Raw genomic sequence first — 25,204 nt, forward strand, 5'->3', positions numbered from 1 at the left:
ATGATGATGCCCAAGGGTTGAAACCAAAATAAAGAACTGAAAAAATACATTGTGTTCTTCATTTAATGAAGCCGTATTAATTTTGAATTCAAAGTAGAAGATCTAGGGGAAGTCAATACATTTTTAGAAACAATGGATTGAAAAGGCGATAATAAAATTTAATATGGCAATGTATTAGTGTAAAAACTTCTGTGGAAACTTATTTTCAAAATCAATTGATAAGAGAGAAAGTATAATTATCATGCATAAATTAATATGCAGTTACCATAGAAATGAAACAGTTTCTGGCGTCACTTGGTGGAAATTCTTCATATTGAAATAAAGTGGAAAGGCGAAGTATTTTAAATTTTATTTCAATACCATAGAAATGGTTAACCCATATTTTGCCACGAGTGTATCTGAGTTAGTTAGAGGTGCTCCTGGTTCCAGCATAGATTTACTCTTAGTTTTTATTTTGGTGGTTATTAAACAACAGCATTTCCAGTTTTCACATTCCCTGGTCAAAAATCCACCCCAGTTTTCATTATTGAGCTGATATCTATAAATTGTAATCTGGCTACCAATTCTATTCACAATAATGCTTCATTCGGTTTGAAAAGTGGTACAACCATATTAAATGTCATCAATATAAGTATTACTCAACATATAAATTCTTAAATGTGACAAAGATTATCCCAAAATAATGCATCAAATGAGTAATGATATTAATACATTTTATTTGTCCAGAGACCCAAGTAGCTACAAATGTTACACTTGATATAAGACACGTCAGGGGAAAGTGACAAAATTCATTTGTGGATAGGTACAAGACATATCAGGCATTATCAAGAAATTCGGCAATTGAATAAAACATTTTCAATTTCAAGAAACTAAGTAGATTAACTTAAAATGCAGCCACACTTTTATGGGCCTTAGTGGGTGAGTAAGTAACCAGGTACATATTCTTGATGCCATAACTTCAGAGTGTAAAAATCATTCCCCTGGATCCCTCAATGTCTGGTCGACTGCTTTAGCCTGTTAAGCTATCGAGACATCCACTGAAATTTTGGGGGCTTTAAAGGAGCAAGATGTGACGAAATACCATGCATACACCGTCTTTTAAGATGTTGGCAATGTACAGCAAGTAGTATTTAGATTTTCTTTATCTTTTATGGTGTAGTTATGGATATGAGATATTAATTGGTAAGTTTCTAAATTAACTCGCATGAATCAGAGCCTTAAAGATGTATAAACTAAATACATTCATGATTCCATACCTAATAAAAGAGGTTTGCAGGAATCACATGGTATTTTAGCAAGAGAACATGTTCAACGATACTCATTTGAAATGAGAAAGTTTAGATGCCTTAACATATAAACAGCTTTACTTATTTTATTACAGATCTGACGGATGTGGGTCTCCCAGTTAAGTTTCATATCATTATAAATTCCAAGTATTTTAGCAGTTTCAGTATGTTATTTTTGATTTAAGACTGCATACAATTGAGTTTTGCTAGTATTTAAATGTGAATGATTAATATCAAACCATTCCTTAGCCTGTCTTTGCGTATCTTTAGAGTGTACCTTTGAATCCTCTACATGTTGCCATTTTTGCCCAAAGGTGGTGTCATCAACATATAAAACATGTAAATTTCATTTTACAGGGCAAATCATTTATCATGATTATAAAAAGTACTGGGCCAAGCTCAGAGCCCTGTGGGACACCACATTTTATTTTAAGAGCTGCAGATAGACAGCCATCAAGTTCAACCAATTGGTGGCGATCATCCAAATATGACTTCATTAGTTTCAATGCAACTCCCTTAATACCATAATGTTCTGGCTTTGATAGTAATATTGAATGATTAACACAGTTGAAAGCCTTACTTAGATCACATAGTGTCACTGAGACTGATTCCTTTTCTTCAAATGACATAATTAATTAGGGAGCCATAATTGTGGATTTACCAGATCAAAAGCCGTACTAAGATTTGGAAAGCAAATTATTTGACCAAAAACTCACTTTTTTGATCTTTCATTAGAGCTTCTAATATTTAACCAAAAACTGGGGCTATGGAAGTGGAGCGGTAGTTAGTTAAATCATATTTCTTAGACAGGTACCGTTTTGGAATATTTTAGAGCTGTTGGAAAATCTCCCGTCTCAAAACATAAGTTTAGTAACATTGCTAATGTTTCAGCAATGAACACAATAATGTCCTTGATATGGGAATCAGAGAGACCATAAATATCCTTAATGTTGGATTTTTTTATACTTTTTCACAGTCGATATAATATTAAATAGGGTAACGAAACTCCATTAGAAATTATATTATTTGGGGAAGATTTTGCTGAATATTGGCAGCATCAGCGTTCTGAGAGAACAAATTGTCTTCGACAGCTTTTGAGAAAAAAATAATGTAGTGTCTGGAGTAAAAGGAAGATTTTCTTTTCCATTACCAACTTTTTGATTGATTACTCTCCATGCTGCCTTTTACTTATTATTTGCATTGAATATAAAATCCTTATCAGCTGTATTTTTTACCCATCTAATCGAGTTATAACAATCTCTTTCGTATTTCAAGTAAGCCTCTTGGTCATGCAGGCTTCCACTGGTTTCGTAAAAGTGGTAGTACCCAAGGAAATCATTTGTAAGAGCTTATAACTCCCCAGTATACCAGAGATTATTCTTAGTTATAGCGGACATAGTTTAGTATTTTATAGGAAAGCAATTTTTAAACACGCCAAGGAAAATGATGCGGTCACTCAATAGGGTCCTCGATTATTACTCCCTGTATGCTCTGAATCCTGTATTAGCTGCAGAGAATTAGAATGGCGTATTAAGGGCATACGAAGGAGTGGTACCAAGCGTAATGTGTGCCTTTACAGGGAAATGATTGTTCAACTTAAAAGATATTATACAAGAATTCCACTTTATTTCTTTGAAAATATTCACAAAAAATTCCCTTTATAGCATGTATCCCAATTTTAATTGTAAGACTTGGCGTAGTTACGTCACATAGCGACAACACATTCAATTTAAAATCAGCGGAGTGAGCAACATTAGGAAGGATGAATACGCACGGCAACCTTCACTTTTCCGTATGCATCAAAGTCCGCGCAGCGGTTAATAAGCGGCATTGGGAGGCATAGGGAGTGGTTAGGAGCCAAGCAATGGCGTCATGGGAACTGTTATTATTTTCCATGTTATTTAGTCTGTTTGCCGTTTCTTTTGCAGGTAGATAATTATGTGGAGAATTGATTGACGATTTTTTATTCCATGAGATTTTTTTATTTGAGTACAAGCTTTTCCTTTTTTATCGGCATTGATAAGAATGTTTGTGTGTTAAATTTGGCGACTTGCTCGGTTACTTCAGATCAGGGTTTAAAGAATAATTTAAACCTTTTGTATAAATTTGTGTGCTGTGTCTAAAACTGTGTTGTAATTTACCTAAAGTACTTTTCGTTCACGGTTCCTATTTTTTTTGGTCTTTCAGATGACTGTAATCTACCGCTATTGCACAGAGCTGTTCTTTCAGCTACTTCATCCCTTCGTGACAGAGGCCCGCAGAGTGCTAAGTTAGATGGTAATACCACAAATTTTGGTCAAGATCACGTCAATTTTTGAAGATATTGATTGTTGTATACATGACACAAACGTGGTCAACCTATTATTAAGTAACTTTGTGCTATCAGTGTTAACATGTTATTGTTAGTGATTGCCGGATGTTCCAGAATCATTTGTGGGTGCATAAAAATACATTATTTTTGCGTTTAAAACCAACAGACATCGCAATGGAGTGTACTCAATGGATAAAACATGCCCGTAGTAACGGAGTTTTGTCAGTTAGGTGGGCATTTGATTTTACATCTTGGAAACCGAATGAGTCAGAAATTATTAAAGCCTCAAGGAGTATTCAGTCGGAAGAGAAAGAAAGAATTGGACGCTTTGTTTATGGAAAAGACGCGAAAGCGTCTTTAATTGGTCGTCTGATGATGAGGAAGTATGTGTCACTTTGCACAGGTATTCCCTACAATGAAATAAACTTTGCTAGGGATGGTTCAGGGAAGCCATTTCTCACAAATGACTCAAATAACCAAGAATTAGTACCAATTTTTAATGTTTCTCATCAAGGTAATTTTACAGTTCTTGCTGGTGAATTCGGTAGAAAGGGTGATATGAAACTAGGCGTTGATGTCATGAAATTAGAGTACAGTGGTGGGAAAGGAATTGGAGATTTCTTCAGAATTATGTCTCGTCAGTTCTCAAAAAATGAGTGGGATAATATTAGAAAAGCAGGAAAGGACACATTAATGCAAATGCAGAAGGATGAAAGTATGTTAAAAATGTTCTGCCGAAACTGGTGCTTGAAAGAAAGTTACGTAAAAGCCACTGGTACTGGAATCACAGTGGATTTGCAAAGTATAAGTTTTAGAATACCGTCGGAAGTACTTTCCGCAAATCATATCTCTAAAGACTCGGCTGTGTTTTTAAATGGTGTAGCAATGAACGAATGGATTTTCGAGGAGTCGCTCGTAAATGATGAACATTGTGTAGCAGTTGCTATTTTTAGAAAAGAAAAAAATCAATCAGATCTTGGGAATGAAATTTTTAAGCATATTGACTTAGATGAGTTGCTGTCTGGGAGTATACCTGTATCTGCTGAAGACAGAACATTCTGTGAGGATTTCATTTCCAAAGAGGAAAAGCCTTCCTGACGTGTCACCTTGGTTGTGTATTTTAAGCCACTACATGCTTTGTTATTCCTCAACTTGAATGTATCTAAGTATATTTTGTAGGTTTCTCTTAATTTTTTAAATAACTTGCAATGGACTTTGCAAGAGTGATGTACTATTGCTTGCTTTGCATTTTAATAAAATATTTACAACAAGCTTGGTATTCTTGTGTTGTTTTTAGTCCATAGATCTAGAGTCAACGTTAATTTTTGCATTTGTCTTGTGAAATAGCCCGACTTTTTTCGGTCAAACCATCTTAAAAAAATTTTAAGTTTTATATAAAGTTATTGCATGTATTCTAAATTGTGCATAAGTGTTATTCATTTGAATGACTTAGATTCATACTAGATGTAGCACTTGGGTTTTTTACAGAACCTTATTGTGCATCCTTTTATCTTCATTGTTGCATGTTAGGCATTTGTTTTTACTTTTTGTTTATCATTATATTTCTATTGATTTGCTCCCAGACGGAAATGCATGGACTGCCGCTAATTCAGATTTTGACCAGTATCTCATCATTGACCTGGGTCAGGTGATGAATGTCACAGGTGTGAGCACTCAGGGCCGGCCGTACTCTTCCGAGCATGTGAAGGAGTATGGCATCAGCTACGGGAGCAATGGTTATGATTTTGCAGATTACAAGGCACCCGACGGCAACATCAAGGTAGATAGTGATATAAGTGGCGCAGTGTTTCCATTGTTTGGTGTGAAAAATCTGTGATCAATAACGTTAGTTTAGATGAAGTAATTCCTAGTTTGTTTATTGGAACTCTTTTAAGTAGATGTTGTAACAAGGCTGATGAATGATGGCTAACTAGTTGAATGAGCTGGTTATTTTATTTCTTTATGCTGCTGTTTTTGACCAGCTTTAGAAGGCTCAAGTGGATTTGGTAATGCAAGAGGATAGTGCTGATTTTTCGTAATAGTAGCAAGTGCTGTTTGCCTTTGCACTTTTTTACTAGGCCGTTTCTTTGGAATGTGTTTGTATTAGTTCCCCCCTGTTATATGGTGGTGTTGTTGTTGTGGCTTTGTTCTGAGGTGACTACCCAGCGTAGGGTTTTCTACTTTCAAGAAGGCTTTGTCCTGGTTTGAAGGATGCAGATGCTGTAGCGATTCTGATAGCCAGTTGCTTGACAGTAAGATTGTTTGAATCTATAATTGTCATTGGAGCATTTTCTCACCCTCTGTAGGCTGCTCGGAACGATAATAAGATGGATCAAATCCAATTGTGAAGCTCCAGCAATGGTGAGTTTAGAATTTGAACGTTGTACTTGCAGAATGTTGTGAACTCAAATTTCTCCCATTCTTTGCTTCACCAGTGAACAATCTTTATCATTCATTCATTGCCTAAATTCACGTGTTATGATTTGCATTTGTAAGTCATGACTATTCTTTACTTGTGCATTTTACAGCCTTTGAAAGTGCATATTTGATGTCTTCAGAGAAGCCATTTTATCAGCTTAGGATGTATAGTTTTATCCCCATTTTATCCTTGCTGACAATTTAACAATTTATTCGTCAATCTTGTTTTTGACGGCAGCCTTCGATGTATTGTAACCCCTGGCATTACTCCCTGGGGAATGCCTTAAACTTGGATTGGTTTCCTTAAATCATGCTATTGCTTTGGATAGTGCAATTGTGATATTTTTTAAAATTACTGGCTGTAAAATTCTTGGTTCCTTAGGGCCACATAAATAACTAAGTAACGGTGTGTATCATTTCCAAACAAAATGATGCTCATCTCTCCTTAATTATATTGAACAAGCCATACCAACATTTGGTACATGGAATTCTGTGGAATGAGCTCTGCCTTTGGTAGAGTCCTTACAAAGAGAAAGCTACTGGTGAGTCATTCTATATGAAACATGCTTGTAGCATTGGTGTTGCTAAACTGAATTAAACTAACAAAATAGGATCTAGCTCAATTTAGGTGATATCCATTGGTATCATCAACATTTCAGGAGAGGAAATTTAAATATTTACTGACCAAAAGTTCAAAGGTGATAATTTTGGACTCAGATTTAAATTTGAGAGACTGAAGGAAGAATGTTCTGGAAGCAAGGTATGGGGAGGAAAAGGACAAGCATGTTGAATAAAATGAAGATAGGCAGAAAATGTGTGTGTTAAATAGTATATTATGATGTGGGGTGTCATTTAATGCCAGAAGTGCTTTTCTAGCTCTCTCACCCTTGGAAATAACTGCAGCTGTCATTTTGATCATAAGTTATTCAGTCACACGCACTGTATAGTGCATGTATTAAGTATAATATAGAAAACATGCCCATGACTCACCGTTTTAACCACTTTCAGTACATTCCATTGTCTAAATGTTTAATATCTGTTGTTTTTTTCACTTTTGCTTTATCAACTTCAACTTGCACGTAGTTGGTAGAAGATGGTCTCCCTGAACTTTGTTTACCTTGACAGAAAATGAGTGTGACATCATTGCATTTTAAGGTGATCATGATGTCTGTGCAAAAAATAATGAGTTTTTTTCACCAAAGGGGGCACATTTCTTATTCTGTTTCTACGAGACTAGTTTTCCTTTGTCTCATTGCTTTAGGTCACTTGAGGGATGTGAAGATCTGACTATTGCTACGTTTCTACTATTGTCCTATATGGGCTCAGGGAGACAGTCATTCCGAGGGTAAGGGAAGCCATTCAGAATATGCCTTTTAACATCAGTGGAAAGCCAAATTTAATTCTGAGTTTGTCTGGTTTATTGCTTAATTACGGGTGAAAGTGAAGTGGCATTTGAGGGGAAACTGTATTTATCCACTGCAGTACTCTAATTAGGCTTGTAGCATTCAATGCACTTCTTAGTAAACCTCCAAATTTCAGATATCGATCAAAATTTGTCTCCATTACTATGCTGAGGACATAGCCTTTTAATTGAAGCACAGGAATTTTATTATTTTTGTGAACTAATTATGAGACATTATCTGAGAGGAGAATGGGGACTTGTCTAGAAACCAAAGATGAAAAACATATAGTGCACCAGCCCCATATGCTCCCTCATTGTGAATATGAGGGTATTGAGGACCCAAATTCCATCAAATTCTATGCTTGCTACTGCCAACCATAGCCCTTTGGTGATTACCTTCTGCTGCATCATAGGAGATACCACATGCTCAAGGCTATTGATGATGAATTGCCCACATCCAACATGATGGCAACTAAAGAAAGCGTAATATTTCATTAGAATTGATTCATTGTGTAGAAATTATCTCATCCACTAAGTGTCTCAACAGAATGTGATACACAGCTATGCCATTTTTTTGCTAGAGATGCAATATGGGTGCAATAATAGCATAACTCAAATTGATCATGAGGGGAGAGAAATAAACTTTGCTCCTCCACATAAAGTGCAAAGTTTCTTTCTTTAATAACTTCATTTGGAAGTAAAAAGGTTTTTTCCATACCCTCATCATGAAGGAATTCTACAAAGTTAAGCATGAAACTGTTATGTTTATCAAATTGATCTCACTAAATCACCAATGTTCCTACTTGAGCTGCTGGTGACAGGGCTGCCTATCTTGGTTTTGATGAATTTTTTCTTAATGTAGCTTCAAGATCCTATGATACCAATATTTCTCCCATGTTGACCTAAACAGATATTGAATGACTCCTCTTCTTTTCCCTTTGAGAATTTTAGTGATATTGCTTGAATGGTTGAATCAATTTTGCAAATGCCATGAAGTCCCAGATAAAAAAGGATGAGGACAAAATTCCTTATTATCTTTCACTACTGTGTTCTAAAATAAATGGCATGCTTGGTGCTCTTTGTGTTACTCTTTGTTTATAAGTGAATTAATTCCTGATTGATGAGCTGGATGTCTGTGGATGAAAAATGACGTAGTTGGCTCTCCATCCAGTTCTGCAACTGGCTTTGGTGCGTCTCCATTGAAGGAGGTGATTTAATAAGTAATTACATTTGGAGACCGTTGCAGACCGAGGAAAGTAGAGTATGCTTTGAGTGAGATGTATTTATGTGTTGTGTGAGAATCACCATTTATGAGCATTGAATCATTTAAAGGTATGCTCATGAGTGAAATACTTGCGAACAAGGCTAACTTAGCTCATTATGTGTGCGTGCCCACTTTTCCATCTGAATGCTTTCCAGCTGACTTCCTTTCCGAATCATTGGCATTTGAACAGCACATCTCTGAAACATGTGAGCATCTCCCGCAGTCTTGTGCACTAATCATTAATCAACTCTGGTGACTTAAACGAAAGGCGCTGCGAAAGAATTGCAAATGCAGCACCGAGGCGTGCCTGTGGTTTCTCATTGCACTTGTTTTTGCATGCATTCACCATCTATGACTACTAATCCAACTAATTTTGTTGTTTCTCTCCTTTTTCCCCCATAATCCCTGGTGAATTACAGGGAATTCTGCGTGGACCCCTCAGGAAAACAATTATTACGAATATCTTAAGATAAAACTGGCAAGTAGGAAAGAGATTCGAGCCATTGCGACTCAGGGGCGTTCAAAAACAAGAGAGTATGTCACAGAATACATTGTACAGTACTCGGATGATGGAGATAATTGGAAAAGTTACGCCAGTGCAACGGGAGAGCCAGAGGTACTCTCTTTAATGTTCGAATGTAATGACCCCATTCTGAGTGTTCTGGTGTCCATTCAGGGTGTCCAGGGATCTTGAACAAATCGGGACTTGTTTCCCTAGACAATTATTTATAACGATGACCAAGAGTGTGCTTGTCTCTTGCATGAATGTCTTAACGTGCAAGCCCTCCCGTGTAAAGTGAACCACTTTTGAAGCAAAAATGTTTGTGTCGTATGTTTTTGGGCGGTAGATGAGTGTTCTGTAGGCCTAAGATGTTGGCTCAGAGCCTTGCCTTGGGCGCAAGTTGAAAAGGAGGAAAAATCAGTGCTCTAATTCCCAAATAACAAATTCCAATAGATGGAAATATTTAGAGAATTTCAGAACACTTAAATCTACAAACTTTAGTTATGAATTTTGCTCTTAAATTGCTCTTTTCCTAATTGTCAGTGGAATGGCTGACTCAAAAAAAACTCCTGAGATCTTTTTTTCATTTGGTTATAAGACAAAGCTAGGAATCCATTGAACATGGAAAGTATGAATTTTCTCAAAATCACATTCAGTGTTTTCGAGAATCTTATGATTTTTACACTCAGAAATTGTTGAATTGAAATGCACATTAGCGGATGACTCCGTTAAAAGTTACTGTTGCGGCATCTCCCGCAGTTTCTTTGGAATAATTCTTAATAATGATTTATAATGTGATGCTTTAGATGAAAGCAGTAAAAGTTTATAGCTGGAACTTCAGCGTGAGGTGAATGTTAAAAGGAATATGCAGGACATTGGAGGAAAAAGGGCCGTCTTTAAATGCCAGGATTCAATCCATTATCATATCTATTTAGTTGGGTGAAGGTGTGTCTAACTCCACAACCCCTCCCATGCCACAAAGTCTCCTTCCTTATGCGTGTATTTAATGGAGGATATTCACTTCAATTTTATTGCTTTCACACTGGCGGCAGTGCCTTCAAGTAATGCTTTCATGAACCAAAATGTATCCTGGTAAATTTTCTGTGGAAGGCCATGCACATGTACATTAATGTACATCTTAAATAGTTCCCTTTGCGAGAATAATAGAATATCTTGATTGGACGTCCATGATTTCTCAGTGTTTTTGAGGTTTTAATGCCATTAAAAGAAGTTGCAGTATTGCTTTGGTATGTCATGCACATGATTAAGCAATAACTTAGGTTTTTATTATTTTATGGTCAAAATCTTTCTTTCTGCAGGACATTATTCTTCCTCCTCCTGCAAATACCCTTGAAGATATTTAGTGAAGGTTTAACATGTGTGGAGGGAATCATGTAGGATGCTATATAATGCAATTTATATATTCCATTTGATGGTGGAGTATAAGTTATCGTGAAGTTGAAGGGGATTGTAATTTCATGAATTGGAAATCTCTGGATTTGTTGCCTGTCCCCTCACGCCAAATGGTGGTTGAATGACCCCTGGGGGAGTGGGTATAAAAGTTATACAAATACTCACCAATTACAAAGAGGTGTTTTCATCAAAATTGGTTTTCAATTTTTAAATTACATGTTAGCTCTAGATTGACATAGATTCACTAGAAACACACCTTAGGATTTTCTTGCATCCATATTCATTAATTAATAAATGCATTCCTTTTTTGTTGCTTTCATAGCTCTCATAAATATAGGATTATATTTTAAAAGAGGTTCATAGGTGTTTACTTTATTAATTTACATCATTTAGTCCGCTAGCTCAAAGCCGAAGCAAAATCCAAGAAGTGCAGTACAGCGTGGAAGTTTTCAATTTGATTTTCTTGAATGATTAGATCTACTTAACTCTCATCTGAAACTGGACACCCTGAAATTATTGATTGGACTCCTAATTTTACTTGATGTCTTCATCTACGTGATGTTTTTGTGGGTGTCTTTGTTTGTGATCTTTGTCTATTTTGTAACATCTGGTGATCATATACTTTTTTTTAATACATTCACGAGTCAGTCTAGTACTTTTGATGGTAGATTCTTTCCTTAAAAATTGGGTATCTGTTAAGTGATTCTCGTGGCATAACTTGTAAAAATATACAATTTTTTCTCCACTTTGATTGATGTGGAATTTCATTTCCTTTTGGGTTCTTATTAATGTTTTGCATGATTATTTTATGGATGTGACTGCATTCTCCAAGTGATGTAAATGCACTCATTACATCAAGATTTGAATTGCACTGTTAACTCTTATCTCAAGTTACCTCAAGACTTTGAGAATACTTATGTATATTGTCTTCTGATGTGGGCTAGATGCTTCCAATTTTAAGGGAAATAGTGGTTTATGGCTTTTTGGCATATTTTTATATTTATGAAATTATTAAGAATGAATAAATTAAAAATCTTATTAATTTTGAATTAAGTAAACTCTTCTTTGGTAGTCCAATTCGTTGTTTCAAATCTTCTGACATTCTGTGTATGCTCAATGGTGGTGGGTAATTAACATCTATTAGCCAAGAGTAATGGTCATATTGTTCGTATAATTGCATCGTTCGTAATAATTTGCAAAAAAATTTCCATGTTTAAATGATAATGTTGGCATGGCACCTTCATAGCAAGTTTTTGCTGGGTTTCTTAGCTGAATAAATGTACAGTAGTCTTCTATTCAGTGTTTGGGGTCAATTTTTCATTGGTTTGTAATATTTTTCATTTTGGTGCTTGGAATCAACTAATGTAGCCTTGTTTGGTCAGAATCTTGTATTATTTTTTTGAAAACCTGTTCCTCATGGCTGCATGCATTGTTAGTATTTAGCTCTCTACTCAAGGGCTTCAAATACTCCTCAGTATTTGATGTTAGATTGTATGATATAGTATTTAATTATAAATGATGGTAACTCTTTATCTTTGAGGAAAACTTGGGTGTAGCTTTGTTATGGCCACTCTCAATCATTGACATTCTCACTACTGGGCATATCTCTTCAAGTCATTCCTGTAACTGCGCCCTCGTGTGCAGTGAAACATGAACAATCTCTCAGAATGGGAAAATTTTGATAAATCAGCAGTGCCAAGTGTCTATGTAAAAATTGAACTTCAGGTATTTTATTGGCAAATGATTGTCAATTAAAGAAATGTAAACAACGTGATTTCCTGTGAAAATTTGCATGATACGATTGTTGTGAATTTTCTAGGCTTTATCAAGTTGAATTTCATCATTTTTACGCATGGGCCAAGAGGGTATTCAAGGGTGTGGCACTACAATGTGACGATTGTGAGGTTAATAATTGAGATAAGTGTGGTGTCTTGGGATTTGATACAAATTGCATTTGCATACAATGTAGATAATTAAGAAATAGTCCCAGAACCATGGATTATTATTATAAACATAGCAATAATAAGATACATAGTTAATAACTTGATCATGTTCTTGCATTTCTAAAAACATTTTCCTGCTGACTGTTTAATGAAAGAAACATACACATTCAGTTTTAACGTACGGCTGATTTTGCTAATAAATTTCTTTTCCAAGCAAGTTCTCCTCTATGCCAATATCATTGCTTTCATAAGGGTCAACATATCAAATGTTTTCAGTCAGAACCGGGGAATGTGCCGCCAGAAATCCATGTCTGTGGTAGCTATGGACTTACATAAAATTGATGCAATTCGAATAAAATAATGCTAATTATGGTGAATAATACTAATTAAGGATGAAGGTTGGAGTAATTTATGCTCATAAGCTGAAACAAGTGCAGTTGCAAATATAATTTAGTGGTAATTTAGAGGAAATGAGCAAACACTGACCAGGTCTGCACTTATTGTTTTCAAAAGCAAATGAATTCAGACTGATAACATGATGCAATTTTCATTCAATTATTCTATTGTGTAAAATTCAATTTAATTTCTTGTGTGTTAGTTATTTCATTCAATTATTCTATTGTGTAAAATTCTAATTAGAATAGTAATGTATCTATATATATCATGTGTTGTGTTTAATACATCCTTTCCATTTTTTTGTGAACTGTCACAGTCAGCTCAGCCGAGAGGTTGTCCATCCAAGCTAGAGATGCATCTCTTGTGAATGCTCCTCTCATATATCACAGCTCCTGGTTACATCTTTGTGATATCACCTTGTGATATGTTATACATATGGCTGGTTTTTTGAGGTTGGCCCTTGTGATTCATAAAACTCCCATGCTAAAAAACTGATGCTTTATATGGTACCATGAGTACTCATTATGGCAATGTCCTGAAGAATTCATAATTGTATGAATTTTAATCCTTACCCTCAGGACAAGAGATTGAACTCAATTGGGCCAGGATTTCCTGTAAAATAGTTAGTTTTTACCAAGGTTTATCTGTATGGACGTACCCTCAGAATGGCTTAAAAATGTTTGCCATTGTTCGACTAATTTTGTTCCCGCAATGACAGTTTTGTTTAAACCGATTAAAGGCACATTTGAGATGAACAACATTACCACCATTAGTATAAACTAGCAACCTGTTCTGCTGAAATATCAATTGTGTGTCACAGTTTTGTTGGGAAATATTTTTACTTCTCTGTCCAAACTGTTTGCATCTTAATTTGTGAACAAATTCATTCCTCCAAGCCATTGGAAGTGGTTACAAACATGGCTTTCGAAGGAGTTTGAGTTATCTGTTAATTTTACAGAACACAAGTGCCATTAAACGGAGGTAATAGAAGATGTACATAGGGACCAAGGCAACTAATTTACATCACATATCATGAAAATTTTATGGAGAAGAGTTTATTGATCAATTTTTACTGTATTTTATTCATCATGGCAAGAATGCCAGGTCTGGTGAGCAATTATCAAAGAAAATGATGTTTTCAACCCAAATTATTCCTTAATTGTGGTACCCAACTCTCATCTTGGACTTAACTTCACACCGCTCAGGTTTGAACTTGTGATGTATGGAATTCAGAACTGTGTTTTGTATTTATTCAGGTCCTAATAAGAAAGGAGGCCTTAAAAAACACCTGCCCTTTTTGAGGAATATGACTCTGTAAGTTTCATATACGGATACCAGTTATTGGTACCAGTGTATGAAACTTAAGGAAAGGTTTCCATGACAATGTAATTGGCAAGAGTCATTAGAAACATGTGGTACCGAGTAGTCTCAGTTCCAGAAAGATTGAGTTAAAATGATTTGTGGATTTACCAGCATTCATTCCTTTAATCTTTAAAGCTAACATTTAAATTTGCACTAATAGTCCTGCTGTCTGGAATTTTTCCTGTCATTTTATTTCGACTATGTGGCCCACTTCCTTTTTAGTTGGTCTCAGTCAAATTCAAAGTTATTGTGAAAAAAGGAAGGGCATAATATGGTAAAATATATGCAATATTAAACTTTGGTTTAAATGTTACCCAAAAATTTTAACAGTGAAAAAAATTAGTAAAACTAGAAACTACGAAAATGAACAATGTTTTTGTTGTATAGTTATCATGTTCCTTCCAGATTTCATCCGCGAGTGATGTTCTTACAAATGAGTATTATTTCTATATTTGTTTTGTTGTTGTAACTTGTTAAACTAGTATCAATGAAGAGGCTTGCGTTGTCCCTTGATCAATGGAAATCGGCATGCGTTTATTTGCCTTGAGCGAAGCATAAGGAGTGACTTGCTTTTTTCTCCCTCCCAGCACAGCGCACATTATCTCTCGAATAGAGTTGAGGAACGTTTTCTGAAGCAGGAGAGGGACAAGCTCTAGGGCAATGAATTAAGTGATGTTCCTCCTGGGCTTCCTTCAACAGATTTTAAACGAGAGTTGAACGAAACTCCATACGATTCTGTTTGCTGCTGACATACATTTAGGTAATCCACGTGTTCAAGACTGTCCAACTGAGAAGTTGGATGAATAACTTTTTTGCCCATCTCCAAGAAACTCTTGACCCAGCAGTGACGATGCTTAGAACTAGGGGAACACAGAGCAATGCTTATACGATGCAATGCCTCTGAGACGAGGAATGACCATTCAGCACCTTGAAAATTCCAAGCAAAGAAAAGTAACAGTGTGTCATTGAAGAGGCATGTGATAAGCAAGAGCAAGTGGTCCCAAAAGTTCCTGTTTGGCCAATGTGGCCCACTTTTTGATGGGAACAAAAGTTCTCTTTTGTCCAATAACAGTTAATCCCATTCTCTTTTGGAGAAGAAAAAGTCTCATCATAAGTTGTTTCTGGAAACTTAATTCCCTACTTTAATTAGATCTTCCATGCTACTTTATATCTGTGCATTTGCTTCAATCCGGAGAGTCACTTTGACCAATCGCAGCCATGACTCTCTTGATCTGCTCATTTCTCTCAAATCATGTAAACAGTTGGTGAATGTTTTTAATGGTTTTGAGCATTTTCTATTCTATGATGTGTCAACAAGTCCATCGAGTCCAGTTTTGATCGAATATCCCACTTTTGTAATATACATTCCTTGGCCCCGGACATTTTCACATGATTCTCCAATTGCACTCGTGCACAAATTGTACACTCCACAAGAGGTGTGTTTTCATTTCGGTGAAAACACTTCAGTGGGTAAGATAATGGGCTACTGAATTTTGCTATAGTGTAATGTTTCAGAGGGAACTCAGAATGTTTACGAGGCCATTCACTTGGTTTTGCCAATAGGCGATGGGGGCCAGGCATGGTTGACACCAGTGTTCTAATGAGAGTGTATTTTGGGAAGGGAAAAAAATCCAGCAGTAATGATCTCCAGCCAAGTCACGTTCATTGGAAGAGTGATCACGGATGGCAAAGAGTCCAGTGCAAAGGCAACTTGGTAGCGGATCAAGACCTCTGCACCTTGAAGAAAATTGAATGATTAATCATTGAACAGGATCATTAGTAACCCTTCCCCAGATTCTAGAAAGAGTGCAATAATACAGACTGGTAATCCTCACTCAGTAGGCATTCCTTAGAACTTTCATAATTAACCCGGACGAATTGCTTAGTTTTATGTTATTAACATGCCAGACCGTGAAATAATTTTATTTTATTTCATATCAAATGAAGTTGTTGGAAATTTACTATTAAGTGTGATTGTAAATGGTACCTAAGATTTTATATGAATATAACCCTAGATTATATATCAATTCAACATCTACTGAATCATCGAATGTGTTAGTCATACATTCGTTTACTTTTCTGCAGGTTTGCATTTCACATTGCTCATACGGAATGATGACGTTGGACAATTTCACTTGTCCCTGTCTTGTCCACTACGTAGGGCTATATTTCATATACTAGCTGACTTTTATACTAATATTATATATTACTTATTTCATATACTAGCTGACTTTTATACTAATATTATATATTACTTATTTCATATACTAGCTGACTTTTCTAGTCGTTATTTGTAAACCTTTAATGTTTTAGTGCTTGCAAGAAGTTCAAGTTATATTTAATATTTCATTTATTTTATCTGACCTTTTTGTGTAGTTTTTATGTTGTTTAGTACATTGATGTGTAGTAGGAACTTAACCTTTTTATTACATACATATGTATAATACTTGCATTCATTTTGGAAGAACACATGTGTCGTCTAATAGAGTGCTGTATAAATTTTCATCTCCAGATGTTCAAAGGCAATCACAATGGTGATCATGCACACAAGAATGTATTTGAAGTGCCAATAATTGCACAGTGGATTCGGATTAATCCAACTCGATGGAGGGATCGGATATCAATGAGGGTGGAGCTCTACGGCTGTGACTATGGTTTGTATTGGTTTCCTGTGACTGCAATAATTCTTTATAGGATGGTGTTTTTTTGTTTGTCGAACATGTAAAAATATTCTCGATCCTTGCAGTTGCTGACAATCTGTACTTCAATGGTTCTTCTTTGGTCCGGTGGGACTTGATGAGGGATCCGATTGCAGCACTGCGGGAATCTATTAGGTTTCGATTCCGCACAAACAGTGCCGATGGCGTGTTAATGTACAGCAGGGGCACCCAAGGTGATTACATAGCTCTTCAGCTGAAGGACAACAGGATGCTGCTGAACATTGACCTGGGTGAGTATTTAACATTTTTTTTTACCTAATACATTTTTTGATGACTTAAAAAAAATTTTTATTTGGGCACCTCTTTTATAAATGACAATACAATTTGTCTGTTATGCAAGCGAAACCTTTGGCATATTTTTTAATCGTATAAAATCTACTTTGAAGTTCATAATGGTATGAGTCTTAACTTATTTGCAATGTTAGCCTTCTCAATGTACTTTAAATGGAAAAAATAATCACTCCTCATATCAAAACAAAGTACTCATATTTTATTGCAACTTAAATTAAAATGGGTAAATCTATGAGAAATTTGAAAACCACTCCTTGATAGACAATCACATAGATGCCAATTGGATTTTATGCATTGAAACAGGCTTGGGCGGGGCTGTGACATTAGAACCTCAGCGTGATTAAAGGTGATATGTCTTGACTGTGTGGGTTTTCTTAATGAGCAGAGAAGACAATTTTCTCCAGTCTTCCCCTTGAGATCTTCCATGATTAATTGAAATTGGTTGAGAATTGTCAGAGCTAGACAAATGTTTGGAAATGATTCTTGAATTCACTGGAAAAGTGGTGAAATACTTGATTCCTGAATTTCACCTTTATTTGTTGCATTTAGTAGAAACTTAATTTTGGGCAATGTGGCTGTATGACACCTTGAAGGACCATGAACCTCGCTTTCTCCACTTCGCTTAATTTTCCTTTGCCCAGTGGCACAAATATCCAAGAGCAAACGTGTTCAGCTGTCTAATGTAGATGCATGCTTTTGCTACCCTTTATCTTGTAAAATACAGGGGCCAGTCAATAACTCCTTAGAAAATCCAAAAGATGGCATTTGTAATGTAGGAAAAGGTTTTCTTTTGGTAAGCCTCATCTCTTACTTAACTGCTGTTGAAGTTTCAGCTATATCCATTTCATCGTTCAAGTTTCATAGTCGATTGAAGCAACAGACTTTTGTTTTTTTTTTGGAAAAATGGATAGAAATGAGTTTTGTGTGGTGATCAAAGACTTCTATTTAACCCTTTTAGTGCCAGCCTCTTTTCCCTGGTATATGTTAGAAATGCCAGGGCTGTTTTGTAGAATTTGTAGGTTTGCACTTGGAAATTTATGCAAAGCCTAATATACGGCATCTTCTACGCAAAAAAAAGAAGATATGCTAAAATACAGAAAACTCGTTATGTTCAAATAGCCAAAATGTGAACATAAATTTCATTTTCCTTGCAAGAATTTGTCAGCAAAGATAAGAATGCATAACAGAGACTCAAACATTGTCTGCAAAAGCTTTACAACACACAGAAAAGGAAAGGTGGGAGTGAAAAAACACCCTGTGCCTTTCTCCGCGCAGACCCCACCGGCTGATAGATTGGCCCGCTGGCACTAAAAGGGTCGAAAGGCTCAACACCAGAGAAGGTCGAAGCTGATTTGGATGAAGTTCATGGCACATCTGCATTTGTTGACTGTTTGCAATGGAGTAATGAGTTTAAACGTGGCCGTACAACCGCATATGATGAAGATCATTCAGGATGTCCAGTGGAAGTGACTTCCTTCGAAATGATTGACAAAATCCACGATATGGTTTTGAGTAATGGATGAATCAAAGTTCTCAAAATAGTGGAGGTCTCTGGCATATCGTAAGGTGCATGCAGTTTTCATTTTTGCACGAGAAATTGGGTGTGATAAAATCCCAGCAAAATGGGTTCTGCTTCTTACTCCCGGTTGAGAATGAACGCAATCATGTGGTCTATTCGGAGGCTGGTGTGGTTGTTTTCTCTCATGATCCTGACCGAGTTTCTGCATTGTTACTGGACAGTGTATTTAGTTAGTGCGGATGAAACAGGGATATACTACTAAACTTCAGAAGAAAAGGAACAGTCAAAACAGTGGGTTTCTATGAGGCTCTGCTGGGATGAATGCAGAATCATTTGTGTCAATTAATTGCTAAAAGGACAAGTGATAAATAGTGTACATAATGCGCGATTATTGCACCGGTTGAGCTAAGAAATCAAGGAAAAGGACCTCTTTTGGCCCAGAAAAAAATTCTCTTCCATCAAGAGAATTCACATGTGGTGGTGAAAATTATGGAATGAAAGTTCGAATCATTACAACATACTCTGTATTCAGCAGATTTGGCCCCCAGTGACTTCTTTTTATTTGCAAACTTGAAAGAATGGCCATGCAGACAAGGATTCAAATGCAACCAGAAGGTCATTCATTACCGGCACGGATGCCTATTTTGTGAACCTTCTGAAATCTTACTTTTTGGATGTTTTAAAAATGTTAGAGAGACACTGGGAAAAGTGTATAGAACTAAATGGGGATTATGTTTATTGAAAACTAAAGAAATCTGCCCAAAATAATTAATTTATTTTATCATAAGGCCTTATTGAATGTCCCGTCTTTTATCCCTTCTTTGTCACACCCATATCACTAAAGTCTCCAAACTAAGCTCTTCCTCTAATTGCCTCAAAGATGAGGTCTCACATTTTTATTTTATTGGACTTATTGAATGTCCCTCCTACAATTTGAGTTGCCTAAAACAAACCCAACGACCCGACTAATATTAAATTTCAAGGCAGGGTCACATGTTAGTTGTAACTGAATGTGTTGCATTGTTTAAATTTACAAGTTATTTGGGAAATATTGTTGGAAGTTCTTTCAATGAAATAATACACCGTAGCTTGCTATTGACCCAAAATAGTAATATTATCTAAATTTGTAATCAAGGCAACCATTTTCTATGCCTGATGTGGGGAAAAAAATACTTAATAGCCGATGAATCAGCTTGCGATCATAGGTCAAATTTGTACCCGTAAACCTCTGAGCAATTAGGTACAGGCTGATTTTTAAGAGTGCAATTTGGTGTAAAAAAAGGACATCTTTTGTGCTGGGAAATACGGTACATACTATTACATACTTCTCTAGACACTCATCCCGTATAGATAAAGCATCAGCCATGCATTCTACGAGGAAGCACTTACTTGTACATGTTGTTATCCTTACCATAGATTCTTAATTCAAAGGACTGCCTTAACTTGACTATGCAATATGTGTGTTCATTTGTATTTAGTTTCTTTTTTATTCGGGCACCCCTTTCTTTTTTCTGCAGGTTCTGGAATAATGACAAGTTTGTCAGTTGGCAGCCTCTTGGACGACAATGTTTGGCACGATGTAGTTATATCAAGGAACAGACGGGAGATAGTCTTCTCTGTGGACCGGGTGATGATCCAGGGGAAGGTGAAGGGGGAGTTTGCTCGTCTGAACCTGAATCGAGGCGTGAGTGGTGTCTCTTTTGGTCTTGGTCTGAGGCTTTAGCAGTTGCTCTTTAAGTTCCCTTGGGAGAGATTGGCTCCTTTGCTCAGTGGCTTCTTTCCTTCTTCCCACCAGTTCTACATTGGAGGAGTGCCAAATAAGCAAGTTGGTTTGTCTGTGATTCAGAATTTCACTGGATGCTTGGAAAATCTCTATCTGAACTCCACCAACTTCATTCATGGCATTAAACACCAAGATGACTACAGCAACACAATGCTGTATGATATTGTCAACACGTTCCACCACTGTCCGGTAAGGAATACAGACAGACGTCTAGTGTTATTTTGTGGATTTTATGTTGTGCTCCATGATTCATTGTTATTCTTTTCTCATTTAGGATCTTCCTATTATCCCTGTTACATTTTTAACGGAGAAATCTCATGCGAGACTGACGGGATACGAAGGCGTAAAATCTTTAAATATATCACTAAATTTCCGGACCTACGAAAATGATGGCCTTTTAGTTTTTCACAAGTTTACGTCGGATGGATTCCTTAAAGTAAGTATCATGTGCCTAAGTACTAGTAGTAAGATATCGGGTGTCATTCACTCCTTCAGTTGTTTTGAAGCATCAATCAGAGTGTTTTCACGAACCAGGGATTTTTGATAAAGAGTCGGACATATGGATAGTGATAATGAATAACAGTTGTTGAAAGCAGGCACCTCTTAATCATTATAAGGTTATATTTTTGAAGTATTATATTTTTATGACTAGAGTTTGTGCCTAATTTACAAACTCATTAATTTACAAACTCATCTGTATTAGTTATGCCTCAATTAGCAGTTTGTGCAAAATGGCCTTCAAGAAATTTCATTTTTTTCTGTAATAGTATGGGTACTTGATTGCAACATGATGAACTTAGTGCTTGCTTTACACCGGGTGATATGTGAAATGAGTAGAGGCACATTGAAGTGGAAACTTTTGGATAAACAGTCTGTATCAAGTCTTTCACGTACATGATGATAGATGGCTGCTGCATCGCGAACAATTGACACACGGGGTAGGCATAAAAAACTCAGAAATTGTTTTATACTTTGCTAGCAGGTTGCAGCGTCACTGCCATTTTTAGGAGTGGGCATTGCAGCATTGCATATTTATTGAAATGTAATGAAATAATTGACTTTGTAATTCCACACACTTTATTTAAAAACACGACCCAGGTTTCGACGTTGAACGTCATCCTCAGGTGGTCCTCGTAGAAGCACGCTGGCTATATATACCTTCCGATCATAGGAGGGGGGGGGTTGGTCAGAGAGGGAGGTTGGAGGGGTAAAAAGGTTACAATGTAGCTGGGAAGAAAAGAGAATTACATCTTTTGCTCAGAAGAGTGGAAGGTCTAGGAGTGGGGAGTGGGAGGGATACAAAATTTTGCTGGCAAGATCATCTTTCCAACGGACACATTTCAAAATTTCTAACTGCTCCAAAGCATCGAGCCTTTGACTTTTTCTTCAAAATGAATAATTTTTGTCACAAAGTCACTTTTGTGGTCACTTTCGATGAGGTGTTTTGCAAAGAGGGATGTTATGTTCTTATTTTTTACACATGTTTGGTGTTCTTTAATCCTTTCTTTAAATTTCAGTCCTGTTTGTCCAATATACTTTGTGCTACAATCCGAGCACTTTAACTCATACACTCCACTCCTCTTGTTTTCGGGGACTTTATCTTTAGTGTGAGAGATCAGGTTCTTAAGGCATGAACGACTGTAAAAGGCACATTTAATTTTTTCTTTAGGTAAACTTTTAATCACTTTTTGAGAAATAGTCCCAAGATATAGTATTCTCCGCCATTTGGCAGTGGAGTGATCGAAAGTGACCACAAAAGTGACTTTGTGACAAAAATTATTCATTTTGAAGAAAAAGTCAAAGGCTCGATGCTTTGGAGCAGTTAGAAATTTTGAAATGTGTCCGTTGGAAAGATGATCTTGCCAGCAAAATTTTGTATCCCTCCCACTCCCAACTCCTAGACCTACCACTCTTCTGAGCAAAAGATGTAATTCTCTTTTCTTCCCAGCGACATTGTAACCTTTTTACCCCTCCAACCCCCCTCTCTGACCAACCCCCCCCCCCCTCCTTTGATCGGAAGGTATACTACCTTGATCAAAAATTTCCCGGAATTTATTCAGAAAATTAAAAATACAAGTTTATTCATCTAAATCTATATTGTCCCCTTCAAAGTAATCCCCATCGACTGCAACACACTTATGCCAGCGCTTGATCCAATCCTCGAAACATTTTTTATATTCGGTTTTCGGTATGTCCATCAGTGCTTCCTGCGATTTTTCCATTACTTCCTCTCGGCTGCTAAAACGCGTTCCCCGTAATGGTTTTTTAACTCGATTGAACAGAAAGAAGTCACAGGGAGCCAAATCAGGTGAATTCGGTGGCTGTTGGATGGTATTTGTTGCATTTTTCGTCAAAAAATTACGAATAATGATAGCACTGTGCGACGGTGCGTTATCATGGTGCAAAATCCACGAGTTTTCTGCCCACATTTCTGGTCTCTTTCGGCGAATTGCTTCACGTAAACGTCTCATAACGCCCAAATAATACTCTTTGTTTACTGTCTGGCCTTCTGGCAAAAATTCATGATGCACTACACCGTTGTAATCCATGAAAACCGCCTTCTTTTTTGACTGAAAACGACGTGGTTTTTTTGGTCTCGGCTCATTTGGTGAACGCCATTCACTTGCCTGATGTCTGGATTGCGTGTCGTACTCATAAACCCACGTCTCGTCTCCAGTAATGATCCTTTTGATGAATGTGGGATCGGATTCAGCCTCGCAAATCATGTCTTTTGCGACGTCAACACGGTCTCTTTTTTGCATGAAATTGAGGTCTTTTGGCATGCTACACGACGGAAACCCAAATCATTAACCACAATGTCTTGGGCGGATCCATAGGCAATGTTCAAGTCCTCCGCTATTTCTCTGGTGGTTAATTTGCGGTTATTGACCAACATTTCTTTTACTTTATCAATTTTTTCACCGACTTTCGATGTCGATGGTCTGCCACTGCATTCATCATCTTCGATTGACTCACGACCACTTCTGAACCGCTCGTGCCACTGGTAAACGACCGTTTTTTTTTAGAGAATCGTTGCCGAAACACTTTTCCAACATTTCCAACGTCCGTGCGCCACTAAATCCGTTTTTTACGCAAAATTTAATACAAGTTCGTTGTTGCGAATTTAAATCCATTTCTGAAATTGTAAAAAATCGCCAACACACACAGAGATAGATGTACTCTTGGCTACGTAACTTTTGCAAATGTCAAGTTATGACACTAAGATTTAAAGGGAATATCAACAACAGATGTACCAATTTAACAAAAAAAACAGAACTCAAATCGGAACGATGGGAGCGCCACACGGTGGTTATTCCGGGAACTTTTTGATCAAGGTAGTATATAGCCAGCGTGCTTCTATGAGGACCACCTGATGATGACGTTCAACGTCGAAACCTGGGTCATGTTTTTAAATAAAGTGTGTGGAATTACAAAGTCAATTATTTCATTACATTTCAATATGTTATGCAAATTCCACAAAGTTACGCCTGAGACAACAAATTTTATTGCATATTTACTATAAGAGAAGTATTTCATTCAATTCAAAGTATAAAAATTTAGAAGATAAACTAATTATGTAAGGTTAATGAAAAAAAGGCAATAGTACTTTTCCACAAAATGAGTTATTATGTGGAAAAGTGCTATATCCTTTTGTTATTATGGATTCCTTCCTCTACATCAACCCTGGAACTGTTTATCATAATAATTAAAATCTATATTCATATAAGTTCTCCCTTAATATGTCTGTAATTGGGAATTAGAATGTATATTCAATTTAAAAAGTTTATCTATGAAATAAAATTAATATAGTACAGTTTTATTACAAATAATTTCTGTATACTGATAAAAATTTAATCGAGGCAACCCAAGTACTATAGGTCGCGGTAGTCCAGTGGGGAGAGCGTTGGACTGCTGACCAGAGGGTCCCGGGTTCGATTCCTGGGCAAGACACTCTGGGCACCTGCAGCTCTATCCAAGCTAAAGTGATTTTTAGGGTACCAGATCTTCCTAGGAAACCATAACCGGCACAGGGAAAGGAACTGCCCCCCCTTACCCTGATGTGTGAATTTTCACACGCCGCATAGGGCTTAGTACTGGGTGATCTCTACCATCACCTACCAAACCGACCTTCGGGTTGATTACTGTGTGTTTTAACCCAAGTACAGAGATAAACACATGATGTATAGATTGAATGGATTGAAGGATCCATGTGAACATTTTGGAAAATTTATAATCACAACACATGGTGAGGGAAACAGTGGCAAAGTAAAACATACTTCCCAATATCTTTCAACAAATTTAGATGAATGCATAAATTGAAAGGCAAACTAAAATTAATGAAAAGTCAGTAGAAAAGAACAAGTATTCAAGAGACAAAATGTTAGCTGGAAGAGTTACTCAGAGATGCCCAGTTGGTTCCTTCTCCAGCACCATCAACTCACATACCCATTCCCTGGGGGAGAACTCAATTGCACGTTTCAACTCACTTTACCTTCAAGTGATATTTAAGCAGAAAAGAGTTTCCATTTCTAGCAAGCCAGATATTTGAAAACATCAATGCTTGTTTATGTTATTTATCATGTCAGGATGACCA

The 25,204-nt window shown here is 36.6% G+C and overlaps 2 protein-coding genes across 3 annotated transcripts in view; both read left to right on the forward strand.

The window, feature by feature from the left end:
- Nucleotides 1–3,132: 3,132 nt before the first annotated feature.
- The window catches only part of Nrx-IV (neurexin-4), a 62,653-nt gene continuing 40,581 nt past the window's right edge, over nucleotides 3,133–25,204 (forward strand). The window contains exons 1-8 of one of the 2 annotated variants that reach the window (XM_071589408.1): nucleotides 3,133–3,214; nucleotides 3,474–3,563; nucleotides 5,181–5,377; nucleotides 16,810–16,951; nucleotides 17,044–17,247; nucleotides 20,345–20,511; nucleotides 20,623–20,799; nucleotides 20,885–21,046. In XM_071589408.1, the coding sequence (XP_071445509.1) occupies nucleotides 3,151–3,214; nucleotides 3,474–3,563; nucleotides 5,181–5,377; nucleotides 16,810–16,951; nucleotides 17,044–17,247; nucleotides 20,345–20,511; nucleotides 20,623–20,799; nucleotides 20,885–21,046 (1,203 nt within the window). In that variant the 5' untranslated portion in view covers nucleotides 3,133–3,150. Of the gene's footprint in view, nucleotides 3,215–3,473; nucleotides 3,564–5,180; nucleotides 5,378–9,100; nucleotides 9,298–16,809; nucleotides 16,952–17,043; nucleotides 17,248–20,344; nucleotides 20,512–20,622; nucleotides 20,800–20,884; nucleotides 21,047–25,204 lie in introns of both variants that reach the window. The other variant, XM_071589409.1, reaches the window with a different exon arrangement.
- LOC139691538 (L-aminoadipate-semialdehyde dehydrogenase-phosphopantetheinyl transferase) lies at nucleotides 3,562–4,780 on the forward strand. Its single transcript, XM_071589410.1, has one exon. It carries the CDS (start codon nucleotides 3,703–3,705, stop codon nucleotides 4,693–4,695), a length of 993 nt encoding a protein of 330 aa, XP_071445511.1. The 5' UTR covers nucleotides 3,562–3,702; the 3' UTR covers nucleotides 4,696–4,780.

The sequence above is a fragment of the Hetaerina americana genome, unplaced genomic scaffold (assembly GCF_022747635.1).
Source record: "Hetaerina americana unplaced genomic scaffold, ioHetAmer1.1.p SCAF_37, whole genome shotgun sequence".
NCBI lineage: Eukaryota > Metazoa > Arthropoda > Insecta > Odonata > Calopterygidae > Hetaerina > Hetaerina americana.

Coding starts and splice junctions, on each gene's coding strand:
- LOC139691538 (XM_071589410.1), top strand. CDS start 3,703: ATGTTCCAGAATCATTTGTGGGTGCATAAAAATACATTATTTTTGCGT.